Here is a 20,765-nt window from a genome sequence, read left to right as displayed (position 1 = left end):
ATATGTGATGGCATTTTGGCAAGAAAAATAATGTTTTGTATTTCTTTAGCATATCCTTTCATGAAGACCAAGATGTTTTAAACTGATCACCTCATTTAGCCCCAAAACAGTTCTGCCATATTAAAAAGGTAGCCATCATTTTGACTTTTACACACCCCAAGCATACTTTCCAAAGAAGCACGACCCTTCAAAGGTCTTTGAAAGGTGACCTGTCTCTAGAAATACTCTGAAATCGTTAAATGATTGACACAACATTCTAGAGAAGGAAAACTGCAGAGGAACATCCTCCTAAGCATTTCCATGAGAAAAGCCAGCCATGGAAAACACAGGCTAAAGGAACACTGGCTAAAGGAAATCAGAGTGAACATTCTGAATGATGGAGAAAGTTCAAAATTCTAAGACGGTGGGACCTAAAGAACTAGGGCTCAGAGATCAAACAAGCAGCTGCTGGGCTTCTGCAGTTCAGGACCGTTCACGAGACTGATCACTGGACAAAACTGGCTGCACCGAAGGCATGTTCCAAAACGTGTCCTGGCAGCCCTCAACCAACCTACCAAAACTGAGCATTCACTGCCACTACGTCATCGGCACTGTCCTGCTCTATTTCTCTCGTACCTTGCCTGCTTCCAAGTGCCTCCTTTGGGTTTGCCCTACTGGCAAAGCACTCACATACTTACTATTCAGTGAAGAACCTGGCAATGCCGTATTGGCTAATATCTTCCTTGTTCTCTAGCAGCTGGCACACTGCGTCCTCCATGTACGTGAGGACATGTCGCTGGGCTGCAGGAAAAAAAAGCAAGAAAGACAAAGTGAGAGAGACAAAAAAAGTGTCCTCCCAATCCCAGAAGGAGGCCATGCAAGTCAAGCAAGGCGTCGGCTCTGCCCTGTGAAGTGGACTGGACAGGCCAACCAAACTGCCACCTCGCTGAGCTATGGTCTCCAAGAGGAGAATGGGAGATGACGCAGAACACGACCTGCTGCCAGCTGATTGGCTGTGAGTGTTAACGTCAACGCTTCACCCTTCATTTCAGGGCTGAGGGTGAGGAGCTTTAGCACCACTGAGCAGATGCACCTGGAAATTCTTTTCTTCCCACCTCCTTCCACCCTCTTCCACTTCTGCATTTCTCAGAAACTTATCCCAGGGAGTAGTGAGTCCATGCCTGAAGCGTAGATGATCTGACTGCAAAGAAAACTCAATTCTTTACTAAAACAAGTCACTGAAGGGCCAGCCCGGTGGCGTAGTGGTTAAGTTCGGCTTCAGAAATCAGAGAGACCCGAGTTCCATTTTCAGCCCTGCCGATTCTGAGCTGTGTGACCTTCAGCAACTTACCCTTCAAGCCTATTTCCTCACTGCAAAAGGTGGCTAATAATACTATTACTATTCGTAATAATAATACTATTAATATCTACATCATAGGGTTATGAGAATTAAATAAGATAATGCATGCAAAACACCACAGTGCCTGGTTTGCTTGATATGTTTTCTTAAAAGCCCATCTCAAAGGGCTACTGGAGTTTTACTTCAGTAAACAACATAGGCTACAGCTTCTAATATGGCAGGTGCTCAGCAAATGCTTGTTGCCCTTCCCTGAATTTTGTCTTTAGGTATAACAATGGTATCCTGACGTAGAAACTTCCAATTCCGTGTTTCCATTTACCATCCAAAAATTAAAAAACAAAACAAACAAACTTTCTTCTGGAGCAGTGAGAACAAAAAACCCAAAAGTAATGAATATCTTGCCAAAAAGCAATGCCATGAAGTTGCTACCAAGATGGACATTTGCCTCTCTCCTAGTTTGATCCCTCAGGAAAATAGGCAGGAATTATCTAAACTTTATAAAAATGCATACTTCAAAAAGCTATTCCTGAAGTCTTGGTAGTCTAGTGAAACTTATAAAGGAAATATGTTATTCTACCCAAGCTGTACTCGAGACAGTCTTCATTTGACAACGGTGACCTAGGGTTTCACCACATTTGCACCAGCCTAAACTCCAGTTGAATGACATGTTTACATTCCGTGACTTATTCTATCAATATGAGTGCTCCCCAAAGCTAACAACGATCCACCACTGCAAACATTCTCCAGTCCCCCACCCCCCAAAAAGACATGAAAACAAAATCAGTGCTTCACCAACAGTTCACCCAACTGGAAAACTATTTCTCTAAGAAACAGCCAAAACTGCAAGTGAGGTTGTGAGATAATCCATGCCAATTTCTGGCACTGACTGTTTCATAATCAAGTATATATTAAATTGGGAAGAAAAGCAGCCAAACGAACATTAAAATCAGCTATCTTTTCACCTCTGTATTCTCCTTCCCTTCTTTGAACCACTTATCCTGACCTCACACAAAGATTCCTTCCCTGGGCCACATGGGCTATGGGACTTAGATCTACCTAAGGCTCGGACAGGATTTTTTTTTGTTTTTTTGTTTTTTGGATGGTAGAAATGAAAGAGCTCTACTTAGAAGCAAATCCTGCTGCTTCACCTCCCTAGCTTCAGGGACTAAGTCAATCTGAAATCCCTTTAAGGGAGAAATGTTTTCAGGGCAGTTAGAATCAAAGTACTTTGGTCCTACTCAAAAAAAAAAGGAGGAATTTTCTGGAAAGCAGACTTTCCACCAAAAAAAGGGGAGGGGAGAAAAAGCAAAATAAAAGACTGTACCTGTTTAACATTCATCTACCAATGATGTTTATTGATGTTTAGAGTTTAATATTACATATAATAATGATAATAACAATAACAGCCACCAATTTGGAACACCTGTGCAACTTATTAAACAACAACATGCCAGATACTGTGCGAATGTTTCGCATGCATTATTTTATTTAGTCTTCCTAACAATCCTATGATAGGTATTTTGATTACTTCCATTTTACAAATGGGAGAACCGAGATTTATGGAATTAAAGTAACTTGCTCAAGATCACATAGATTGTAAGAAGAGAAGCCGAGACTTAAATTAAGGTTTGTCTCATACCAAGAACCCACGCTCTTAACAATACCACGCTTTACAATCAGTTTTAGAAGTAAACATGATCTTTATTTTACACAGAGTGCAAAAGCAATGGTGTATGCTGATAGTAAAATCATCTGAGAGATGTGGTCCATTTGTACCTATGTGAACTCATATGTGTAAGCGTGTGTGTGTGTGTGTCCTGTCCCCACCTGCATGGGTGTGCATGCCAATCAGCATTTGTGTGAAGTCAGAACTTGTCCCCGTATTTCAAAGTTTCTTACAGAGAACCACCCCACCACAAGGTATTCACCCCACCCCTTCCTAGTTCACAAAGTGGAAACAGAAAGCCCTGGCGTTCTTTTATCTGTGGGTGAAGGGAAGGAGCTAAGCAGAGCCAGCAGAGGTAGGGAGAAGTTCCTCCCTGCAGAGAATTCCACGTAAGCCAAGTGTGAAGAGCTCTCTAATTGCTGCTCCCTGGTGGTTTCCTTCACCTGCAGCTCTTATCAGTCCAATGTTCCCTCTGTAGTTAAGTGCACAACCCAACCCTGGAAAATCCTTGCCGTTTATCAAACTTCAATGAGACAGAAGTTCAAAGCTCTTGCCTGGCAATAAAACGTGGAGAGTGTCGTTTTCTATTATTTTTTTTAATGCAAAGGAATAGGCTTTAATTTATGTGAATGATTAAAGAATAAAAACTGCACACCTGCACCCCCTGAGGGCCAAGATACCTGGGCAACTTAGCTGCCCTCTTGGAAAAGGAGAATCATTTCAGATGGGCTTTTCCTCTTCTGCTTTGCCGTGATTTCCAAACAAGGGCAGGATTAGTTTAGTAACAGGTACCAATAAGATACACATTGGGCTCTACTGTTCTGAAATCCACACAAGGCCCAAGTGTCCATGTCTTGCTCAGATGGCATTGCTGTCTGAGATAAGTACTTAAAACTTCAACACGCTGCACTGAAAACTCTAAGTGAAATATAAGTAAACACTGCATGATCTATATGAACCTCGAAGGGGAAGGTGGTTGTGGGTCAGAAACTTCTTGCTTCTGTCGACTCACCTCCTGCTGATCACTTAATCTCTTTGTACCACAGTTTCTCCTGCTGTAAAATGAGCATGATACTAAGAAGGCTATGTCTAATAATAAGCTATCTCTTCAGAAGACATGTACCATATAACAAAAGGTAACACATTAATGATTATATTACCCCTACACACTGATTCTACAGATTAAAACACCATAGCAGTTTATTGCGACAGTTAAGATCACGGGCTCTAGACTCAGGATGACTTGGATTTGATTTCTAGCTCTGGCACTTATTAACTGTGTGACTTTAAGCCAGTTACCTAATCTCTCTACCCTTTTCTGTAAAACTGAGGAATAGTACCTACTCCCTAAAGTTGTAGTGAGGATTAAATAAAATAATGTATGTAATAGTCTTAGCACAGTGCTCGGCACATAGTACATGGAGAATAAATATTAGCTATTCTTTTTACTATCATTGTTATTATTTCAGTTGTTACTACGTACCTCCCCGCCCCGCCCCACCCCCGACATTGCAAAACTCACAAGACAATAGAGTTTCAGTGCTAACGAGCACTGAGAGACCAACCTACTATAGCCCCTAACTCACTTATTTAAAGTTCCGCTCATCCAATTAAGGATGTTTGCAGATTATCTACAGGGGTTCCTGGGCTATATAAAACTATACATATAATCATAGACTTAATCATATGCCCATTTTAGCTATAGCCTTTAAACTTGTGGGAAGCACTCACTTATTAACTGCTAATTACTCAAGAGGTCTAATTTATATGGGGAAAGTCCAAAACTATTTCTTTTTACTCTGTTCCCAAGCATAAATACCATCAAAGTATTAGCTGTTTGTTTTGCAATTAAATGATAAGAGGTCCCACTTGGAAATTTTTGCTTGAGGGGCCTACAATTTCCACCTACATTAGTTGGACTACTCATTCTATTATTATTATTATTTAACACAGAGTCACTATACTAGAATAAACAAGTCTCACTAGAAAAATATTCACATGACTTACTATCTATTGCTGTAGGTGATATTAATAGATACACACAGGAACAGCAGCAGTGTAAGTGAGAAGCAGAGTATGTACATATATTCAACTTGACATCTGACTTTTTCCTCCCTTGCAAGAGTCTTTTTGATACACATTTTGGTCTTTGAAGCCGCTTGAGATTCAGATGCTGGCTGGTACAAATAAAGATTGAATTAAATTAAGACTCCTCTCTGAGATATGAAAAGTAACCTTGCTAACCAACAACCTGTCATGTAAACTGTTTAGAAACTTCAAGTTCAATATCACTTATAAATCACTAACATGATATAGTACTTGATCTTGTGAAGTACAAATAGATAGCCTAATGGTTTACAAGTTAATAGACCTCTACGGGGCCGGCCCCGTGGCCGAGTGGTTAAGTTCGCGCGCTCCACTTTGGCAGCCCAGGGTTTCGTTGGTTCGGATCCTGGGCATGGACATGGCACCGCTCATCAAGCCATGCTGAGGCGGCGTCCCACATGCCACAACTAGAAGGACCCACAACTAAAAAGATACAACTATGTACCGGGGGGCCTTGGGGAGAAAAAGGAAAAATAAAATCTTTAAAAGTTAATAGACTTCTAAAATGAATTACTTACATCCTCCATCTTTACTGATATGTCCTGATCCAGAGATATACTATGTCCCGGTGAAATACTTTATCACCTATACCAAACCACCTTTGATCTTAGACCACACTAGACCAATTTCCTTTGACCAAAGGAGATGGGGAAATGAGGAAAACTAGTGCATTCAATTCTTATACAACCTAATGAGGTAGGTAACAGACTTTTTTCAAGCTCAGAGAGATTAAGGACCCTGCTCAAAGTCTTAATAAATGGTTGAGCTAGGATTCAAACTTACATTTGACACCAAAGCCCATTCCCTTCCACTACAACCCACTACCTCAAAAACAAAAGCAAAACAAAATAAGAAAAACCCAAAAACCTACAATGTGCCCCATTTTATACATTGTATTGTATTATCTAAAAATTGTTGGCTCGTTATTGTTAATACTAGAAAAGAAGCTTAAACTGGTAAACCACAGAGTTGAAGTATTAGCATGATCTTTAAATGTTAAAAAATGTTTATTTCTAATTATATACGTAAATTATTCTTAAAGATTCAAACAATACAGAAAAAGTTAAAAACCAATCCCAACTCCTGTTGATAACAGCTGTTATCAGCTTGGTATACATACTTTAAGAAATACAGAAATACACAGTTTGTGAGCTTAGTTTTGTTTGGTTTTTAGGTAAATGACATACTTTTCTGCACCTTGCTTTTTTCACTCAATTGCGTCTGGAGATCTTTTATAAAACAGTATGGAAACAATTTATCCTTTTGATAGTTCTCAATGGTAAATATTTCTCTACTGATAAATATTTAGGTTGTTTCCATATTTTCACTATAGCAAACTGTGCTGTGTTGAACATTCTTGTACATGTGTCCCTGTGCATATGTGCAAGAGTTTTTCTAAGGTAGATACCTGAAAATGGAATTGGCATAACACAGGATGCACACATCTTCATGTTTACTAATACACACAATTGCTTTACAAAGAGCTATTCCAATTTACAGTCCTCCCAGCTGTAAGAATATGTTTCCACCATCCGCGGTCTAAGATGCTGTAATTTTGACAATTTAACAGTTATAAAATAGCTTGTTGTTTTAATTTTCGTTTTCTTAATTACAAATAAAGTTAAGCATAGTTTCATGTTCATTTGTATTTCTTGTTTTGTAAATAATCTGCTGGTATCCCTTGCCCATTTTCCTCTCTTTTTTCTTCTTCCTGATTTGTAGTTTTTTCTAATTCTATATATGTTGCAAATATATACATCTACTTTATAGCTTTTCTTTTAATTTGTTTGTGGTATCTTTCATTGCAGAGAAATTTTAAATGTTGATATAGTCAAAAGTATTTATCTGTGGCTTTTGTGCTTTGTGTCTTGTTCAAACAGGCCTTCTCTACTCCAAGTGTATAAACCTATTACGCTACATTTTGTTCTGGTAAGATCTTTAAGCTAATTATATCCCTTACAAAATTAGGAGTTCACAATTAATACAGTAAGTATAATACCAAAAGAAATTTAAAACTTGCTATAGAGAAAAATAAAGTAAAAGTGTTCACCCCAAATCAGCACTCTCTAAACACTAACTAGCTCTGAATATAACACAGCCACGGATCAAGTTTAACTTTGGGGCCCAGAAAAAATTATAAATGAATCACACCTTGCAGATCAATAGCCTGAGAAACATCCTTGATAGAAATGCAGGAGGCCTCCCTCCTTTAACAGCTCTTGATCATTACAGGGTTTGCTTAATGGTAGCTAAACTTATACATACAGTAATAATGACAACTAACATTTATGAAGTTCTCTGTGCAAGACAGCATTCTAAACATTTTATGGGTATTAATTCATTTAATTCTCACAACAATCCTATGAGACGGGTACTTTTATTTTATCTCTATTTTATAGACAAAAAAAGAAAGACTCAAACATGTAATTTACCTAAATGTTAAAGGGCTGGTAAGTAGCAGAGACAGGATTTGAATCCAGGCACCTGGTCTGCACTGCTCTGTAAGGCAGCCCTTAAAGAGCTAAGCGGCATGACAGGTATCAAGTGGAATCTTCTAAGAACAAATTTACAAATTAAGGAAAGATCTTTTATATTAACAGTTAATCATGAAACAGACAAAAGTCATACATTGTGTTTGGGCATCCAAACCACGAGAGCACTGTACACCACTAGCTAAACCCAAACACTGAAAGACACGCCAGGGGCGAACAAAGCATCACACAGATGTTAACATCACCTGTGACAACCAGAAAACAAAGGGTGACTAACGATCTTCATGCAATGGAGAGGACAGAAACTGAAGTCTACCGCCCCCAACCAACAGAGGTATTTACAGTTAACAGCTGTGCAAAGCTGAGTCCCTTGACAAACAGCCTCTAGCCAACCATTAATCCTTCCCTCTTCCCTTCTCCTTCCTAAAACTGGTGATTTTTAAATATTTTTGGGATGTCAATTAAGGCTAAGTACTTAAATCATATTGTTTCAGTATTTCCAGCCTAAATCCAACAATACAGAATTAGCAGGTTGGAGTCTCGTAATTTCAAGTTTCAGAAGCTACAGAAATCTTTTCTTTCTTTCTTTTCTTTCTGAGGAAGATTAGCCCTGAGCTAACATCTGTTGCCAATCCTCCTCTTTTTTGGTGTGGAAGACTGGCCCTGAGCTAACATCTGGGCCCATCTTCCTCTAATTTATGTGGGATGCCTGCCACAGCATGGCTTGCCAAGTGGTGCATAGGTCCACACCCGGGATTCGAACCGGCAAACTCCGGACTACTAAAGTGGAACCTGTGAACTTAACCACTGTGCCACAGGCTGGCCCCTCTTTTCTTTCTTCTTTTTTTTTTTTTTTTTGGGGGGTACCAAATTACTTTATTTGAAGGAATGGTACAAATCCAAGAACTTAAGTAGATGTTTTGGTACAACTTATAGAAAAGGTAAAGGTAACCCCAACATGCATGCACTGCCTCGGTGGATCAGGGAAGTCACCCGGTGGCTGAGGGAAGCTGGCCTGAGACTTAGCTCTCGTCACACTCTCCCAGGGTGTGCTTGTCAAAGAGATACTCTGCCATGCCAGATTCGGGGGCCCCCATCCTGCGCAGGTTGGTTACGTGGTCACCCAATTCTTTGATGGCTTTCACCTGCTCATTCAGGTAATGAGTCTCGAGGAAGTCACACAAGTGGGGGTCATTTTTGTCAGTGGCCAGTTTGTGCAGTTCCAATAGTGACTCATTCACATTTTTTTCCAAGTGTAATGCACACTCCATTGCCTTCAGCCCATTCTCCCAGTCATCCTGGCCTGGTTTCTTGATGTCCTGAAGGAAGATCCGGCCGCCTCGTTGGTTCTGCAGCTTCATCAGTTTCTCAGCATGTTCCCTCTCCTCATGAGATTGGTGAAGAAAATATTTGGCAAAGTTCTTCAAAGCCACATCATCGCGATCAAAATAGAAAGACATGGACAGGTACACATAGGAGGCGTGGAGCTCCAGGTTGATCTGACGGTTGATGGCGGCCTCCGAGTCCTGGTGGTAGTTCTGGCGCACCTGCGAGGGGAACGCGGTCGTCATGGCGGACGGCTGAGGAGAGGAGAGGGCGGCGGCGGCGGGGCGGCGCTGGAGCGGCGGCGGGAGCCTTGCGGCGGGCCGAGGGCGCTGTGAGGAGGTGGAGGAGGGCTGACTCTGGGTGGCCGGCCGGGGCGGGGAGCGAGCGCCGGGTTCCGTTCAAGCACTGTTGAAGCAGGAAACCTCGGCAACTCCGACGAAGACTGTGTCCTCTTTTCTTTTTTTAACGAGGCTTTTACAGAGGTCCAAACTTAAAGCACTCAGCTACCTGACTATAACAAAATGTACTCCCTGAATGTCAGAGAAATCTAAGGTAGCCCTTAAGATTCCCACAGTTACAATCTATGGGACACACGATGAACCCAAGTAATAACTGTCCTGACAATAGCTTTGCAAAAAATAGTTACTCACAGAGCAGTATAGTTATCAAATCACCTCCATAACATTCACAAAACTATTTTCCAAAAAGCACCCCAGGTTAAAAAAAAAAAAAACCCTATCCAGTCTGGCACTACATAACGTTTCAGTCAACGACGGATGGCATATACACCGGTGGTCCCATAAGATTATAATGGAGCCGAAAAACTCCTATTGCCTAGCGACATCATAGCCTTCGTAATGTCACACAGCTGAAGAAGAGGAAGAGAAAAGGGATCTGCAGGAGAAGAAAAAGAACCACCCCCAAGAAAATTCAGTGAAAGGTTTAGCAGAAGCTTTTGCAGACCTGAACAAGCTCCTTAAAAAGTCTGCAAATGGGGCCAGCCCAGTGGCCCAGCGGTTAAGTTCACACGTTCCGCTTCGGTGGCCGGGGTTCGCTGGTTCGGATCCCAGGTGCGGACATGGCACTGCTTGGCACGCCATGCTGTGGTAGGCGTCCCACATATAAAGTAGAGGAAGATGGGCACGGGTGTTAGCTCAGAGCCAGTCTTCCTCAGCAAAAAGAGGAAGATTGGCAGCAGATGTTAGCTCGGGGCTAATCTTCCTCAAAAAAAAAAAAAGTTTGAAAACATGGATCCCAACACAAAAGGTTTTCATTAATAGAGAGGCATGTTCATGACCCATTATCTCTTATGACCAAATCTATGATGAAAAAAAGAAACAAACCAAGCAAACCACCAGGGACGTATTTCTGAAAAGAGTGACCCCTCCTCAAGAGGAGCCTCAGGCAGGTCATTCAGGAGGTGATCCCGAAGGAGACACTGTCATCGCAGGAGAGGGCTTCCCCTGCAGACCTTCCAGTGGGACAAGATGTGGAGATGGAAGACAGTGATACTGACGATCCTGACCCTGTGTGGGCCTAGGCTAACGTGTGTGGCGTCTTCATTTTTAACACAAAAAGAGTAAAAAGTGAAAAGAAACTTAAAGTTTTTAAAAATACAAAACTTAGTGCAAGCCCTGTAGCGTTCGTAAGTCTCCAGTGTGTGCACACTGTCCCAGGCCTTCACACTCATTTACCTCCCACTCACTGACTCACCGAGGGCACCTTCCCGTCTGGCAAGCTCCATTCCCGGTAAGTGCCCTGTATACAGCTGTACTATTTTTTATCTTATTTTTTTTTTCAGTTTTTTGTTTTGTTTTGTTTATTGGGTGAGGGAGATTGGCCTTGAGCTAACACCTATTGCCAATCCTCCTCTTTTTGCTTGAGGAAGATTGTTGCTGAGCTAACATCTGTGCCCATCTTCCTCTACTTTGTATGTGGGTTACCAGCACAGCATGGCTTGATGAGCGGTGTGTAGGTCCACACCTGGGTTCTGAACCTGCGAACCCTGGGCCAGTGGAGCGTGCAAACTTAACCACTATGCCACCAGGCCAGCCCTCATTTTTTATGTTTTATGCTATATTTTTATTGTACCTTTTCTATGTTTAGATACACAAATACTTACCATTGTGTTACAATTGCCTACAGTATTCAGTAAGTAACATGCTTACAGGTTTGCAGCCTAGGAGAGTCTGGGTTTGTGTTAAGTACACTCAAGGATGTTTGCACAATGACAAAATCACCTAATGACACATTTCTCGAAAGTATCCCCACTGCTGAATTGACTCATGACTGTAAACTGACAAATGTGGAATAAATCATGTCCCACTCGAAATGTCATGTCAGGCAGGGAAGTATTAAAGTTACAGGGTGAAAATTAATTGTGCTATGTAGTCATCAAAGGTTGTAGCCTTTGGGGCAAACCATGCATTTCCCGATTATCAGAAATTATATTTAGTAATATGCAATTTAGCTGTGAATATACAGATTAACGATATTAATGCAACAAGGTATGAATGCAACAACTTATCAATTACTTGGTATTTTACATTCAGTCAATTTCATAAAAATTAGTCAGCACTCACAACTCACATAAGAGTAACAGGATGTCATTTAATCTAACAGCAGAAAGATCCAGAAGAGTTCTAATTTGAGGCAGCTGAAAACTCACAGGCTTAGCGTTTCGCATCCTCCCTCTTCCGGTCGACACTGCTTCTGTCTGAAGGTGGAGCCTCTTTCAAATGAAAATCTCTCGTGTCAAATCCCCACTCAGAACTACGTCTACACCCTGCTTATGGGACGTGGCCGTAATCACGCTCAGTAATCCCTCTGAGTTTCTATTTTTGTTGTGAAGGTAAAGGATGCTATTGTAGATATTTATAGATGCCCCAGAGCCTAGGCCAAAGTGCACAGAAGTCATATGGGGTGGAGGACTGGAGCACAGGCTAGACAGAGAGGCCCTAGCTTAGTCTACACAGAAAACTCATGCCAACACTTAACTTATCATCTAAATTAATGGGATAAAACACCAAAGTAGCCTACAAAAATATTTTTTGGATCTATTTACCAGAGCAACATAATTTCTGACTCATCACTCATAGGAACGTTGCGGTGTCCAAGTCTACCTTTCCTGCCAGGCTCAACTCAAACGCCACCTTCTTCATGAAGCTTTCCCTGATTCTCCCAGCCAGAAGCAATCTTCCTTTTCCTGAACTCCCTAAACACCTATTTTAAATATTTCCAATGGCACTTTCTACCTCGACATACAGTTATTTCTGTTATACACGTGTTACCTTCTTTGTGAGATTCCCTACTCCTTAAAGACAGATAGGCACCATGACTCGTTTATCTTTCATCCCCTTTAACACTCGGGACCATTCAATGTCTTCCACATGCCAGTCACTCAAATATTTACTGAGTGAATACATAAACTGTGTCACTGTTTACACACTGTGGTGCTACTCTTTATTCAACTCGACCACTTCAGGACTGTGCCTCCCAGGTGGGAAACACTAAGCACCAAAACACGTTCTGTTACAATATTGGGGTCTTACAGGAAAGCACTTTTGTCCTGTTCCCAACCCCTCTTTCTGTTGCCTTTTTACTGTTCCTTCTCTCTAGTGCAGTGAGAAAGCACTTGTTCCTTCTATTGTTACTAAGAGCCTCATTATGTTCAAGGTAAAGTGAAAAAATGCAGTCAATGCAATTACCAGTTCCTCACAAGTTTGGGGGCTACTTGTCATTTCAACATCCCAGACTGGAATAAAAGAAAGTCTAAATTCCTTTCACTCCTAAGAACTATTTTCTTTTTCTCTTTTTAGACAAAATGGAAGCACACAGCACAGGAAGCAGTCCTCAGTAAGCCACCGTTCATAAACAGCTTTGCTGAGAGCGTAACAAAGCTTCTGTTGTGCTCTTGCATGGCAGGGCCAGTAAGCAGCAGGAGCAGATGAACTCTTTAAGAAACAAAGGTTCTGTCTTCATGCTAATGTTTGCATTAATAAAAAATGAAGGAAAAGATATAGAAAACGCAGGCTAGCTGGACATAATAGGTCTCTAAACGGGAGGTTTTTCACATTTTTCAGGCAGAGTCAGCAGGTCTTTTAAAAACTTTGTCATTCTGAACACTTCACAGACATCACAAGAAAGACATGCAAATAACAGACGCAAATCAAAGGACATCCCGCTGCTCTGCTGGCGCCTCCCTCATCCATGCCTGGTTTGTCATTTTCTGTTAACCCTAGTGCGGGCTGCTGTTCTGTTGAGGAATGGAGTCCCTAGCCCATGTGGCAGTACATGTCCAGCCAGCTGGCCCCTGCGCTCACGACATTACAATGCAAGCCATGTACTACCACTCAGGGACACTCAGGGACACGTGCTGCCAGGCAACAAGTCCACTGGGTGATTCTTACACGCCCAGCTTGCAAATCTGCATGGGAAAGGACCTCTAAACTAACCACTTAATAAGATCTGACCTTCTTGAGTGTGAGCATCACGGAGTAGTTCTCTGAAGATGGACTTACTGACGAGCAGTCTCAAAGTGAAATATACAATAAGGGCCTTAAAATAAATACAGAAAACGTAAACCTCGGAGGAGGAGAGGTCTACCAAATACCTATTATTGTACTGTGTGCTCAATCTGGGTTTTCTCATCTAATCTTCTCAACCACTATTTAAGATAGATCCTTCTTATCCCTATTTCACAGCTGAGGAAACTGAGGCTTTGGGAGGTTATTAGCTGGCCCAAGGTCACAGAGCTAACACTGGCAAGCTAAGACTCAAAACCGTCTGGTGGCAAATTCCTCTCCATTCCATTTTCTCACCCTTTCTTCTGTGTCTTTTGTGATAAACCTAGTTTACTCTGAGAACATCACAATGACCATATTCACCCACTGCAGGACCACTGAAGTGTCACTCTTTCTCCATTTTAATCGTTTGGAGTCTTTATCATTCACTTTTAAGAGTAAGAGGCTTTTTTTGTTAGGTCATGATAAGAATCTAACTGAAGCTGCAAATGCTTTCTCACAGAAGAATGGATATAATTGAATACGTCGTGTATAATTTTAGAGCATTCAAGAACTTCCTAAGGCTCCGCTATAGCTCCCCTGAGAGTTCAAGCCTATATGTCAAAAAAAACCCAAAACCAGAACCCACATCTCTCTTCCCAGGAGTACGTGGTTGGTTTTCTTTCACAATGATGACCCATCAAATCCCCGACCCGAAAACTCCTTGTGCTCCTCAGTTTCCATTGAACACACGCTATTCCTCCTCACCAGGACTTGGAAACACTTACGTCCTCCACGGATCGTCCCGTTCGCCTCCCTTGGTTGTGCTTCACTTGGAATCAGTAGCCAGGCACTTTATGACTATTCTCACCACTGCTCCTGAATTACAGAAGCTTAACGAGTAGAAGGACTTTAAGATCATATCGTTCAACTCCCAACATTTTACAAACAAAGAGATTGAGGTCTTTCCTCATTCTTTTCACTCTTGATTCAGTGAGGGAAAGTTCTTGGGCTTGCTCAAATGCAGCCCTAAAGTTCCCCACATTTCCATCCATAACCACATTGCCAAATTTTTTCTCTGTACAAAGCAAGAAAAATAAATCATGGCAATAACTGAATTATTTTCAAATATTTTTTCATATTCCCTGAATGGACCTAACTTTTTTTTTTGCTGAGGAAGATTCACCATGAACTAACATCTGTTGCCAACCTTCCTCTTTTTGCTTGAGGAAGATTTGCCCTGGGCTAACATCTGTGCCAGTCCTCCTCCATTTTGTATGTGAGCCGCCATCACAGCATGGCCAGTGACAAGTGGTGCAGGTCCATGCCCAGGAACCACACTTAGACCACCAAAGTACAGCATGCTGGACTTAACCACTAGGCCACAGGGCTGCTCCTGGACCTCACTTTTGTGTGTGTACGTGACGAAGATTGGCCCTGAGTTAACATCTGTTGCCAATCTTCCTCTGCTTGCTTGAGGAAGACTGTTGCTGAGCTAACATCGGTGCCAAGCTTCCTCTAGTTTGTACGCAGGAGGCCACCACAGCATGGCTTGATGAGTGGTGTGTAAGTCCTCGCTCAGGATCCAAACCTGCGAACGTTGGGCCGCTAAAGTGGAGCGTGCAAACTCAAACCACTACACCTCTGGGTGGACCTAACTTTTTAAATGGAATAGTCAAATGATATTATCCAGGCTTCTTTTATCCTACTGATAGTCTTTTCACATCTCTGGTGCCAATTATAATCCAGGAAAATTATAATTAAATTCTTTTTTGTCCTATAATAAATTATAATAGGTAAAATAAAGTGTTAACTTTCTTTAATATAACGGTTGGCTGGAAGATAATCTAAGCACTAATAATCAGATTACTGAATTATGCTGAGCCCTTAATTTGGACACAACCAGAGTAGACAAATTATCACATGCCCTTATGATAAAAGGCAGGAAAAGAGAGTATTCTAGAAAAAATAAAGAAGGTTATTTCAGGAAAAAAAATGACAAAGCTCAACAGTATTGAAAACCTGGAGAACTAAAATATAATCACATCATATGGATTTAAAAGAGCTGGTGAAATAAAATAAAAGCAGTTATCTAAAGGCTCTTTATTATCTAAAGGGGGAAAGGAGTAAATTGGGGCAGGGTGGGAACAATTCCTCTCAGTGTATGCCTTATTACACATTACCATATAGTTTTTGAACCTGTGAATGTGTTACCTAGTCAAAGCACATATGTAATATATATATTATATATAAGCATATATTAATACTGTGCATGTACATCCACATTTTAAGATTACAGGTGGAGACAATGTGGATTCTTCTAAGTGATATAGCAGTATTAATAGGGCATTTATACAGTGAGACTTAGATTTCCTCAGAGATGAGAAAAAGCTAAAGGAAAGGGAACTAAAGACGTTTATAGATAAGAGGGTTCAAAATTAAACTAATATACTTCTTGTATTTTCTGGGGCTTTTCCTTTCTCACTTTCCTTTCCTTTTTTGTTTACTTAATATTACATTTTTCAAAATTTAATGGAGTACTTTGTTTTGACATTATAAATATTTCTTTATACTGCAAACATTGCTGAGTAGAAATATAGGCCCCTAGGATTTTTGTTCTGCCTGCCCAAATCACTTTGCTGTCTCCCTGTGGAGACATAGGCACTTTGATTCCTTCCCTAACTCCTCCACTCTCCAGTGAGCTCCTTTTCTTCCTGAACCCCTATTACTTCCCACACAGCACTGGATTGCATGCTGACTTCACGTGTTCTACTTATTCACCTGTTAGTATCCTCCACTAAATTACAGTACAGCCCTTTAAAGACATCCCTTTATTTGTTTAATAATTATTTAATGCCTAAGCACGGTCCTTGTCCTCGAGGAGCTTACCATCTACTGGAGAAGCAGACATACAAATTAATAATAACAATATAGTATGATAATTGTTATAAAGGAAGTCTGTAAAAAGTGTACAGAGAAAGAGTACCTATGTCTGCCTGGGAGAAAGAGTTTCAAAGAGGGCAAGCCCCAGTGGCCTAATGGTTAAATTCAGTGCACTCCATTACGATGGCCCAGCTTTGGTTCCTGGGCACGAACCTATAACACTTGTCTGACAGTGGTCATGAGGTGGTGGCGGCTCACATACAAAAAAGTGGAAGATTAGCAGTGGATGTTAGCTTAGGGTGAATCTTCCTCAGTGGAAAAAACAAAGAGAGAGAGAGAGAGAGAGAGAGTTTCAAAGGAGGAGGAGCATTTGAGCTGAGAAAGGATGTGAAAGAATTTGCCAGGTGAACAAGTGGAGGGAGGATATTCAATACAGACATATCAGCACGTGCAGAAGCATGAAGATATGAAAAGCATGGTAGATCTGGAAAGCTAAAAACAGTTCTGTATTGCTAACAGATAAGGCTGGACAGTATTATCATCATAAAGGGTGGTATAATAAGCACAGATTTCAGGAAACCACTGAAGGATCTTGAGCAAGAGTGACAATCAGATTACTATTTCTGAAAGAATGCTCTGGAAACATTGTGGAAGGACTAGAGGGAGAAAGATCAGAGGTACAGATACAAGTAAAGCAATTATTGAAACAGTCCAGGCCAAAGATAATAAAGGCCTGAATTAGGGAGGTAGCAACGGGAATGACAAAACAAAAGAGGGAGAATCAACGGAAGTTGGTAATTGATTAGATCTGAGAGGTAAACCATGGGAGGGAATTTAGGATGATTTCTGGGTTCCTTTCTTGGGCATTTGGGAATATGATGGCTCCATTCACTAAGACCAAATACGGGAGGAAGAGTCTGTATTACATCCCTTAAGTATCTTTCACAGTATCAAGCATACAGCTGAGCATACACAGTCACCTCATTCTGTTGGCTAACTGGCTGTCTTGAAAAAAGACCACAGAGCCTTTTGCCTAACGACTTCAACTGGTCACTCTCCTAAAGTTGGCATCAATCACCACGCATTGACACCAGGAAAGAATTCCTGGGCACAGGATTACTGAAGTGGACTAATTTATCCAGGAAACAAAATGAAATAGGCAGTGCACATGTGAATGGGGGGGGGGGGGGGAGGTGTGCATGCGCTGGAGAGGGGAAGGAAGGGGGTTTATAACAGAAAAAATCCACGTATTTATATAATGCTGCGGCAAAGACCATTAGCTGCCAACCCCAGCAACCCCTTCCTCCTTAGAAACACACTCCAACTTTTACCTGGGCTCATTGCCACTGACATAAAGAGTATATTTCTCAGCTTCTTTTGCAGCTAGACTTCAGTCATATGATTAAGCTACAAAATATAAGCACAATATTGTGTGGGTCTTCTAAAAAGTACTTAAAGAGAAATGATTCAGCTGAAAGATGTCCCTTATTTTCCCAGAGGATAATAGCTTCTTTAGTCCTCATGGATCATGAAGTAAAGACAGAATCTATGGTTAGGATGTTGGAGCAAAAATATAGACATCTGGGTCCCTGATTACATCTCAGAGCACACCACACCAGCCGTGGGCTGTCTATCTTCAGACTTCTTTTCCACAAAAGAGAAATAATATTCTAACTTGTTTAAACCATGTTATGTTAGGTTTTTGTTGTTACCCAGACAAACCTAATATTAACATAAAGTATCTATATATCTTCCCGAAAGTATAAATGAAAGGATCAAACTAATGTACCAATCAGAACGCTCATTGGCCTATTCATCGACCTAGGTTAGTGCATGCTAGGATAGGACAGTGTTTGCAGACACCAGCCAAGCATCTGAAGTGATGTATGCCATCCTCAGTGCCACCACTGTAAACAGGGTAAGGCCTCAATGACTTCATAACTTGAACAATGACACTTGTAGCGCCCCTAAAAGTTCACTAGTTTCCCAAACATTATCTCACTGAACCTTGCAACCCACCTCGGAGTCAGATAAGGCTAGGGTTATTATCTCCATTTTATAAATGAGGAAATTGCCCAAGGTCATACAGCTTCTAAGTGGTAGGGCAAAAATTTGAACTTAATCCCATGAACGTAAATATTTTCCAGTGAATCACAGAATTAGGATAATTCTTAGAGAAATTCAGAAAGTTTAAAATGACCATGATTAGTACTAATTAATTGATAGAAACATAAATATCATGATTGCAAAACAGACCACAAACAAACATCTTGGTATTTCATAGAACTTACATAAAGACTAAAATTAATTTTTCCACTTACTGAGGAAACATTCTGTTCAATGTGAGAACTGATGACGGCACCATTTCCTTCGCAGAGCCTGCACTTTGCCCTGGAAAGGAAGGTGAACAACTCGGGGCGGCACATGAACTAAGACGCAGAAGGGAAGAATTCCTCTCTAACGGCCTCTTCTCTTCCGACAAGCTAGGCCAGATTCTGCCCAGTTCTACCTGTTGGGGGTATAACACACCGCTACAATTGCTTCCAGAAATCTCACTTCACAAAATTACACTGCTCAAAGAATCCGACTCATCAAGGAGAGGTGAACTGACCTTCAGTCCAGCTCTTAAACAGTGAACTGATCCCAGCCCTGCACCGCCATCCGACAGAGAGGCACCCAGGCTCAGCAGCCCAAGCAAGAGGTCTCATATGAGACCTGCTTTCTAATCCTTGTCCTGTAGATGACTCCTTGGGGCATTACGCAAGGTATTTAAGCCGCAACTTAACTTCCTCATTCGATTATGGGGGAGAAGGATGCTTTATTCTCTAGAACTATTTGAAAGCCTGATTAAGCAAAAGCGAACATTTTGCTTTTATAATGTTTAATGTAAACAGATACAAAGAATGGAATTATTACATTCTCTTCTACTCTGAATTTATACTTTGTCTTTCCAAAACAAAACGACCCAGCAGAAAATGTCATTAATGGACCTAGTTTAAGGAAAATGTTAAACTGAGAAGAATTTGAATGGTGCTAGAGGGAGAAGAAAAAGACCAAAGAAACTTTGGGGCCGGCCCTGTGGCTCAGTGGTTAGGTTCGCGTGCTCTGCTTCGGCAGCCCAGGGTTTCACCAGTTCAGATCCCGGGCGCAGACACCGCACTGCTCATCAAGCCATGCTGAGGCAGTGTCCCACATGCCACAACTAGAAGGTCCTACAGCTAAAAATATACAACTATGTACCAGGGAACTTGGGGGAGAAAAAGGAAAAATAAAATCTTTGAAAAAAAAAAAAGACCAAAGAAACTTTACTTTCCATTTTATTTCTTAAGATTATAAAAGCATCGAGCTGACAGCACTCTTATTGGGTCATCTAGTTTAACAGTTCTTTAAAATTAGAAGATCAATATTGATATTACATTTTAAAACATTACTTAAAAACAGGATTCCTTTATCTTAAAATAGCAAGAATTTACATATCTCTATGGTCCCTTCTCATCTTCACTAACATACACATAGGTTTATACTGGAGTTCTACTTTTAAAAAAACTTTTATTCTTGGGGCTGGCCCCGTGGCCGAGTGGTTAAGTTCGCGCTCTCTGTTGCAGGTGGCCCAGTGTTTCGTTGGTTCGGATCCTGGGCGTGGACATGGCACGGCTCATCAAACCACGCTAAGGCGGCATCCCGCATGCCACAACTGGAAGGACCCACAACTAAGAATATACAACTATGTACCAGGGGGATTTGGGGAGAAAAAAGGAAAAAAAAAATCTTAAAAAAAACAAAAAACTTTTATTCCTACATGCTTTTTCCATATTTATAGAGTCTTCTTAGGAATTATTATTTTTTTTCTCTTTTTTTGAGGAAGGTTAGCCCTGAGCTAACATCTGCTGCCAATCCTCCTCTTTTTGCTGAGGAAGACTGGCTCTGAGCTAACATCCGTGCCCAAATTCCTCTAATTTATATGTGGGATGCCTGCCACAGCATGGCTTGCCAAGTGGTGCCATGTCCACACCTGGGATCCGAACTGGCGAACCTGGGGCCACCAAAGCGGAACACGCAAACTTAACCACTGTGCCACCTGGCCGGCCCCTCTTCTTAGGAATTAATATAATGATAGTGATATAATATTCTGCTGTATTCATCTATCTCAGTTTTCTTCTGGATTATTTCCAGTTTTTTATTAAAAATAATGTGGCTATAAACATTTTTACACAAACTATTTTCTCTTTTGAGTTACTTCCTTTAGGATATGTTCCCAGAAGCAGGGCTTTAGGATCAAAGATATGCTCATTTTTATGGCTCTTGTTATGTATTGCCAAACCGCGCTCTCCAGGAAGACTGTACCAGCTTCAAGAAAAGGAAACCAATTTCTCTGCAGACATCTCAATATAAAGCTTTTTATTTTAACTAAAGTGTCTTAATTCGCAAAGCTTAAACTATTGGTGAATCTA

The 20,765-nt window shown here is 41.1% G+C and overlaps 2 protein-coding genes across 5 annotated transcripts in view; both read right to left on the bottom strand.

Moving 5' to 3' along the window:
* The window catches only part of CSTPP1 (centriolar satellite-associated tubulin polyglutamylase complex regulator 1), a 177,542-nt gene that overhangs the window by 130,636 nt on the left and 26,141 nt on the right, over positions 1–20,765 (bottom strand). For all 4 annotated transcript variants that reach the window (XM_023654007.2, XM_001490557.5, XM_003362591.5 and 1 more), the window contains exon 2: positions 678–780. In XM_023654007.2, coding sequence (XP_023509775.1) covers positions 678–780 — 103 coding nt within the window. The remainder of the gene's footprint in view (positions 1–677; positions 781–20,765) is intronic.
* LOC100051036 (ferritin, heavy polypeptide 1-like) lies at positions 8,466–9,375 on the bottom strand. Its single transcript, NM_001100413.2, has one exon. The coding sequence runs from the start codon at positions 9,172–9,174 to the stop codon at positions 8,626–8,628; it is 549 nt and encodes a 182-aa protein (NP_001093883.2). The 5' UTR covers positions 9,175–9,375; the 3' UTR covers positions 8,466–8,625.

The sequence above is a fragment of the Equus caballus genome, chromosome 12, assembly GCF_041296265.1.
Source record: "Equus caballus isolate H_3958 breed thoroughbred chromosome 12, TB-T2T, whole genome shotgun sequence".
Taxonomy (NCBI): Eukaryota; Metazoa; Chordata; class Mammalia; order Perissodactyla; family Equidae; genus Equus; species Equus caballus.
Note: the sequence above shows the minus strand (reverse complement) of the source record. Positions and strands in the feature narration are given on the sequence as shown.